Raw genomic sequence first — 7851 nt, forward strand, 5'->3', positions numbered from 1 at the left:
TGTATAGGCAGTGCACAAAACGCTGAACGGCTGCCTTGTTGAGATGTCAGATGGGTGGACCGCTGCTCTTATCTGGTTGTCCTCTATTTCTCTTTCTAATTGACCCCCCCCCCCCCCCCCTTCTCTCTCTCCAGTAAACTTCCGTCGTGGGTCAAGGCGTTCGTACCCAGGATCTTCTATGTGACCGAGAAGGCCTGGAACTTCTATCCTTACACCATTACAGGTCAGTGGACATGTGCTCGTGCGTGCGTGCGTGCGTGCGTGCGTGTCTTTGCCAGTGGTGGAAAGTAACTAAATAATTTTACAAGCTCACAATGCGTCACAACGCGACACATTGTGAGCTTGTAGATCTGCTATTTTCAAAATATTTTGTACACATTTTGAACTTGTGAAATGGGACATTCTGCAATATGAGTACTTAAATTACATTTTGATGCCGATACTTTTGTACTTTTACTCAAGTACATTTTCAATTCCGTACTTTTACTTGTAACGAAGTAGTCCTAAATTGCAGTATTGGTATACTTTTACTTAAGTAAAACAATTGAGTACTTTTTCCACCACTGGTCTTTGCAAATGTGCTTGCACGTGCACGTGTTTGCTCTCCACCAGAAAGTAACTTACCTTTACATGGCTGAGCGAAGTAGCGGTGCTGGGGGGCTGGAGCACCCCCTCCGCCCAGGCACAGCCACCCTTTGGGGGGCTGTGTGCCTTTACTCAAGTACAAAATACAACTTCATAGGCATAGTATAAATCCAGATAAATACAACTTTATAGACATAGTATAAATCCAGATACATACAACTTTATAGACATAGTATAAATCGAGATCAATACAACTTTATAGACATAGTAAATCAGACATTTATTCTGTTCGTCTTGAGGAAATGCTCAATTTCAGATAGTTGGATCCTTAACATTTTGCACGTTGGACTCAGGGTTAGACGAATCCACAGAGCCGTGCCCTGTAGGCCAGGTGTATCAGTGCTGAGGTGTAAAGCTGCGCTTAATGGTACACCTCAGTAATGGCTGCGCCCTTTTCCTGATAGAAAAAGGGTTTTCAACATTTCTCCTATCAGGGTCCATTATTTATTCTGCATTTGAGCCATTATGGACCACCAATTGAGGAGATTTAGCCTCATGTCAGACCCAAAAAACTAAAGAATAGTTTGTTATCGTTTGATAAGATTTTGTCCACAATTCCATGCTGTATTCATGTGGTACCATAGGAGAGACAAACATTGATCAAAATAACAATTATTCTACATTCTCTAATTGTGTAGACTTCTTGTAAATTAAGTAATGCTGATGCTTAACAATAAACAATTTACTCATGGAGAGTGTAAAAATGGACACATGAACATAAATATCTATAAAGGTGAGCGTCCATTTGGTTACCATCTCTCCATCATTTAGCTTGGGGACCACCTGGAACCCCCTCAAGGACCAATACATTAAATGCACTGGTGGATCCCGTGGACCACACAGGTTGAAAAACCAGTGGTCTCTACAGTATATAGGTGCAGGGTTATAGGCGGTTATATAGAAACATCAAAGAAACAAGAACAGAAATTATAATGAATAGATCATGACCAGACGAATATCCTGTGAGATCGATTCGAAGCTAATAAAGTAAATCCTTTGCCTTGAAAAACTGGTGTGCGGGGGCTCTGCCTCCTTTCATATTTAGCTCTGTTGTTGGCCCGCATGCATGCAGCCCCCACCGCTAATGGTGGGTGTAAATAAGTAGGCTTTGAAGAAATTATAATGAGACATTGCTTTTGAGTTTTGACATGCGTCTGAAAGTGAGTGAGTGAGTGCGTGTGCGTGCGTGTGCGCGTGTGTATACGTGTGTGTTGGTATATATACATGGTATCACTCTCACACTGATGCATAATACAGAAGCTTATCTAACTTTAACCTCTGCTTCCTCCACAAACCTGATCTATTATTTACTGCCCTGTGTATGATGTAAATGCTTGCCTAGCATTTCTCTGGGCCTGGCAATGTGTGCGTGTGTGCGTGTGTGCGTGTGTGCGTGCGGACGTGCGTTGTAGAGTGTCAGTAATTTAACCATGTTCTTTTCTACCCATGTGGAACTGGTGCGCTGCTGCAGAGTACACAGTGAGTACACACACAGTCCCACACGCACACGCACACACACACACACACACACACACACACACACACACACACACACACACACACACACACACACACACACACACACACACACACACACACACACACACACACACACACACAGTACACGCACACACACACACACACACACACACACACACACACACACACACACTTCATAGCATTCTTCATTTATTTGAACATGTCCTCATTATGTGTGCCCATAAACCTCTCCCCCCCCCCCCCCCCCTCCTCACTTCACCTCCTCTCCTTCTGTCCTCTCCTCAACCTCTAGGTGTCCTTCCTGCCAAAGTTCAGGATCAGAATTGAGACGCGCTTCGAGGACAACAATGGCTGCAACACCAATGTAAGACTGACTGACAGCTACTATACCAGCAGAGAGAGAGAGAGAGAGAGAGAGAGAGAGAGAGAGAGAGAGTCTGGGGATAAATCTATATTTTTTTTTTCAAGTTGTTATCTTATGATTTAACGTATACTCTCTGGCTCCTATGTTTTATGATTTAACGTATACTCTCTGGCTCCTATGTTTATCTTATGATTTAACGTATACTCTCTGGCTCCTATGTTTTGCGTGTCTTCATTGCCAGGTGTGGTCAATGAAAATAGCAAAAGGGCATTGGCCACCCACGCCTCCAGGCCTTAACCCATTCTGACCTGAGATCAGATTCATACGAGGTTTCCGCCGGACACACACTGGTCTGATGAACCCATTCTGACCTGAGATTCAGATTCTAAAAATGTCAGTCGTTCTTCGATTTTTCAAAAAATAGCAGACCTACAAGCTCGTATCGCGCCACTCGGTGGCGCGATATGAGCTTGTAGATCTGCAATTTTTCAATAGCTAAAGCATAACGTGATGCCAACACCAAAATGGGTGCCCGTTCAGAATGGGTTAAGTTAAGTCATAAGACCTGGCAATTAAGACGCACAAAGATATTAGTTTGTGTCCGAATGGGAACTGCAAGGTTGCCATGAGGTTGCCAGTTCGAACTGTCGAAGTGTCCTTGAGCAAGACACTGAACCCCTAATTGCTCCCGATGTGCAGGTTGGTGCCTTGCATGGTTTCCTCAGTAAGCGGTGTGTGAATGTGTGTGTGTGAACGGGTGAATCTGAATCTATGTAAATGCAGCATTTGCCATTTTAGAAAGGAGAAGAGACAAGAGAAGAAATCTGAGAATATGCAGAGGAGGGAGAGCTTTAATCTGGGGAGAGAGAGAGAGAGAGAGAGAGAGAGAGAGAGAGAGAGAGAGTCTGGGGATAAATCTATATTTATTTTTTTCAAGTTGTTATCTTATGATTTAACGTATACTCTCTGGCTCCTATGTTTTATGATTTAACGTATACTCTCTGGCTCCTATGTTTATCTTATGATTTAACGTATACTCTCTGGCTCTTATGTTTTGCGTGTCTTCATTGCCAGGTGTGGTCAATGAAAATAGCAAAAGGGCATTGGCCACCCACGCCTCCAGGCCTTAAGTTAAGTCATAAGACCTGGCAATTAAGACGCACAAAGATATTAGTTTGTGTCCGAATGGGAACTGCAAGGTTGCCATGAGGTTGCCAGTTCGAACTGTCGAAGTGTCCTTGAGCAAGACACTGAACCCCTAATTGCTCCCGATGTGCAGGTTGGTGCCTTGCATGGTTTCCTCAGTAAGCGGTGTGTGAATGTGTGTGTGTGAACGGGTGAATCTGAATCTATGTAAATGCAGCATTTGCCATTTTAGAAAGGAGAAGAGACAAGAGAAGAAATCTGAGAATATGCAGAGGAGGGAGAGCTTTAATCTGGGGAGAGAGAGAGAGAGAGAGAGAGAGAGAGAGAGAGAGAGAGAGAGGAGAGAAGGTGAAGAAATGTCAATGTTCTCTGCGGTGTAAAGAGAATGTTCATCATCACGTTGATGTGGCCATTACAAGAAAAACAAGGCAGCGCTGTTGGCGTGTCTATTAAGCAGACAGACAGAATGGTGTTGAATGTATGCCTTTCTGGAATGAAACAACATGCACCACACGCACGCTCACACACACACACACACAATTCTACAGCTGTTGCAACATTCAGGACCGCGTAATCAACTGCAAAAAACAAGACCTGACACGCCAACACAACTCTATACCCCCTGACTGGAATGTACAGTATGTTTCTGTCTGTGCGTGCGTGCGTGCGTGCGTGCGTGTGTGCGAGCGTGCGTGCGTGCGTGTGTGCGAGCATGCGTGCGTGCGTGTGTGCGAGCGTGCGTGTGTTTCAGGAATACAGGAAAGCATGTTTTCCAATTGAAATGTAGCTCAAAGCCACGCAGCCTGCAGTGACATAACGTATAGGCCGCGCACAGCACAGAAAGATACTGTAGAATATGATAATGATAATAGCCCTTATACAACCTCACACACATACAGTACACGAAGGACACACACATACAGTACATGCGCACACACACACACGCACACGCACACGCACAGGCACACGCGCACGCACACGCACACGTCACACACACACACACACATAATACAGTATGCACATTCCCACAGCGAGGGACAGAGAGAGAGAGAGACACACCCACACACACACACACACACACACACACACACACACACACACACACACACACGTGTATGACTCATAAGTGCAGTTAGTAGATAAACATCAGGCCATATCAGTTCACCATGTATTGAAAAGTACAATTTACATGTACTCAAGTACCGTACTTATTTAAGTTATTTCCAACATTCACTACTTTTACTTTTGCATTAAATCTTTGTTGTATCACAGCCACGCATGCAAACACTTGAGTGCACGCACACACGCACACGCACACACACACACACACACACACACACGCGCGCACACGCACACGCACACGCACACACACGCACACACCTCACAACACAAACACAATGCCTTTGGACATCAGTGACAAGGAAATGCAGGGCTGTTGACTTGATAGGGCAACAAAGACAGAAAGAGACAAGCACCCTGCAGCAAATTCAATACATACCATAGCTTTTCTTTTCTTTTCTTTGTTTTTTTTCTTATCTGGTCTTTTGTCTTTGTGTCTTTTCTCTTCTTACACAAGTTAAAGGTAAGGTGAGTGATATTCTTTGGTCATTATAAAAGCTCTGTATTCTGATAGTAATCATTGATGTTGTTAAATGGTAAATGGTGCATTTATATAGCGCCTTTATCCAAGGCGCTTTACATAGTGCATTACATTCACCCATTCATTCATACACCTATTGCGGCGGAAGCCATGCAAGGCACCAACTAGCACATCGGGAGTAATTTGGGGTTCAGTGTCTTGCCCATGAGGACACTTCGACATGTAGAGAGGAGGAGCCGGGATTCGAACCGCTGACCCATGGATCATTGGACGACCTGCTCTACCTCCTGAGCCACAGTCGTCCCTTGTTCAGTCCAGCTCTTTAATAAACAGAAATGTCCAGGTACAGTTACTGTAGGTCAGTGGTTCCTTGAGGGAGTTCCAGGGGGTCCCCAGCTAAATGATAGTTAGAAACCAAATGGACCCTTATGGGTGTGTAACTCTGAGAGATGTGCACACTCTCAGAGTTAAATTAACATTGATTTTACAATACACATTGGGGGTCCCAGAGATAGAAATGGCATTAGATGGGGGTCCGTAGACAAATACAAATTGTCAAATGCAAACTGGGGGTGCTTGAAATGAAAATGGTTGAGAATCACTGCTAGAGCCGCAAACATCTTCTCTCATCGGGTTCCCTGACATATCCTTTCAAATGGGGGGTCCGCGGGGCTAATTAGTGTCAATTTGGGGGTCCTTGACATGAAAACGTGTGGGAACCAGTGCTGTAGGTGACAACATGTCTGCCAATCAGGAGTAGGTAGTGAGTAGACGTTCAACATGCTCCAGTTCTATACTGTTCCAGTTCCAAGTTTTGTCTGCTCATTTATATATTTGTGTCAATTAACACTTCCAATTGCACACGTTCAATCGGTAGGCTATATATCCTGTCTGAGTTCTTTGTCCTGATTGGATCACATTGGAATCCTGACCTGAAAATGCCTTTTCTGTTTAATACAGAGCTGAAAAAACACTCTATAGAAATGAGTACTATCAGAGCTATTTCATTTAACCCTTATATGTTGACCAACGCAAATCACATACGCTATACCTTTAAATTGACCCTTTGGTTTGTGTTTTGTGGTGTTGTGATGTAACCTCATGTACTGGTGAGGTATCTTCAATAGGATTAGAAACCGATCCTTACAAATATTATCCTCATTGGCTTGAATTGCGCGGTGAAACAGATCTCAAAGTCACTCATTTAGCACACAAATTAACGAACGCAAAGCCAATTCCGGTGTGGATATATAGCCTACATTTACAAAACACAACCAACCCGGCATTTCTTTTCAAATAAAACGTCTCCGTTTTATGTGACATGTTCACTACATTTTAAATGATACAGCAGTATATTCACAATCCTTTTTAGTTCAAGACCCGAAAGAGAAATTGGATGTCTCCCCAGGAGCCAAACTAGAGAAAATAGACAATCTGTTTTTCTGTTGGTTTTGGATAACTCCATGAATGATAGATGGATGCAAACTGACGATGATTTGTTGTCAGTATGGACAGATGAAATATTCTCTGCTTGTAAGGTTCAGTCAGTACACCCGGTTTACACAATGTAACTGCAGCGATCCAATAAAGTCCAGTTTATTGTGCTGCAGACTAATCTATCGGAAAAGGTATACGCAACAACAACGCAATAAGTCAACCTTGATTTGGCAGACGCATACACAACAACAGATGCGGTTTTATTGTTTCGATTCATATCATAGTTCATAGTGTGTGTGTGTGTGTGTGTGTGTGTGTGTGTGTGTGTGTGTGTGTGAGTGCGTGTGTGTGTGCGTGCCTGAGAGCCATTAAGAGTTAATTCTAAACAAGGATAAATGAAGGAACAAATGTTTTTCACCCTCGCTGTCTCCCTCTTTCCCCCAGAACTCTCTCTCTCTCTCTCTCTCTGTCTCTCTTTCTGTGTGTGTGTGTGTGTGTGTGTGTGTGTGTGTGTGTGTGTGTGTGTGTGTGTGTGTGTGTGTGTGTGTGTCTCTCTCTCTCTCTCTGTGTGTGTGTGTGTGTGTGTGTGTGTGTGTGTGTGTGTGTGTGTGTGTGTGTGTGTGTGTGTGTGTGTGTGTGTGTGTGTGTGTGTGTGTGTGTGTGTGTGTGCGTGTGTGTGTCTCTCTCTCTCTCTCTCTCTCTCTCTCTCTCTCTCTGTCCCTCGCTGTGCGTACACGTGTGCATGCACAAACATAAAAACAAATAAAAACTCAATTTAAATAAAAATCGGGACAACACTAACAGTAACAAGCAAACCTGCCCCGAAAACTAATTAAAACTCAAACACAATTAGAGAAAAGAATGTCAAAACGAACTAAAACTAAAATATAGTGGAAACTAGAAAAAGTGCCCTTCTGGGCACAGGTCTCCACCAGGATAGGAATGTAGGACATTGCAGCTTGCCTTCATCTGGTGGTTGGATAAAAGGGCAACAAAAGTAAATAATAATAGAAAATGTGTTTTACATATGTCGGCCTCCTGGTGGCGCTATAAAGAGCAGATGTGAAAAATTCCAGGCAAATGTTTTTCCTTGGCCTCTAGGGAGTTGGCATACAAAGTTATCCACAGATCCGTGCAGTTAGAGGTAAAAACACTTTTC

The 7851-nt window shown here is 43.5% G+C and overlaps 1 protein-coding gene across 1 annotated transcript in view; it reads left to right on the forward strand.

Moving 5' to 3' along the window:
• Positions 1–7851, forward strand: part of pitpnc1b (phosphatidylinositol transfer protein cytoplasmic 1b) — a 50052-nt gene that overhangs the window by 22212 nt on the left and 19989 nt on the right. The window contains exons 3-5 of the mRNA XM_083760408.1: positions 135–223; positions 2117–2124; positions 2438–2509. Coding sequence (XP_083616534.1) covers positions 135–223; positions 2117–2124; positions 2438–2509 — 169 coding nt within the window. The remainder of the gene's footprint in view (positions 1–134; positions 224–2116; positions 2125–2437; positions 2510–7851) is intronic.

This window comes from Protomyctophum parallelum (genome assembly GCF_964188405.1).
Source record: "Protomyctophum parallelum genome assembly, chromosome: 3".
Lineage (NCBI taxonomy): Eukaryota > Metazoa > Chordata > Actinopteri > Myctophiformes > Myctophidae > Protomyctophum > Protomyctophum parallelum.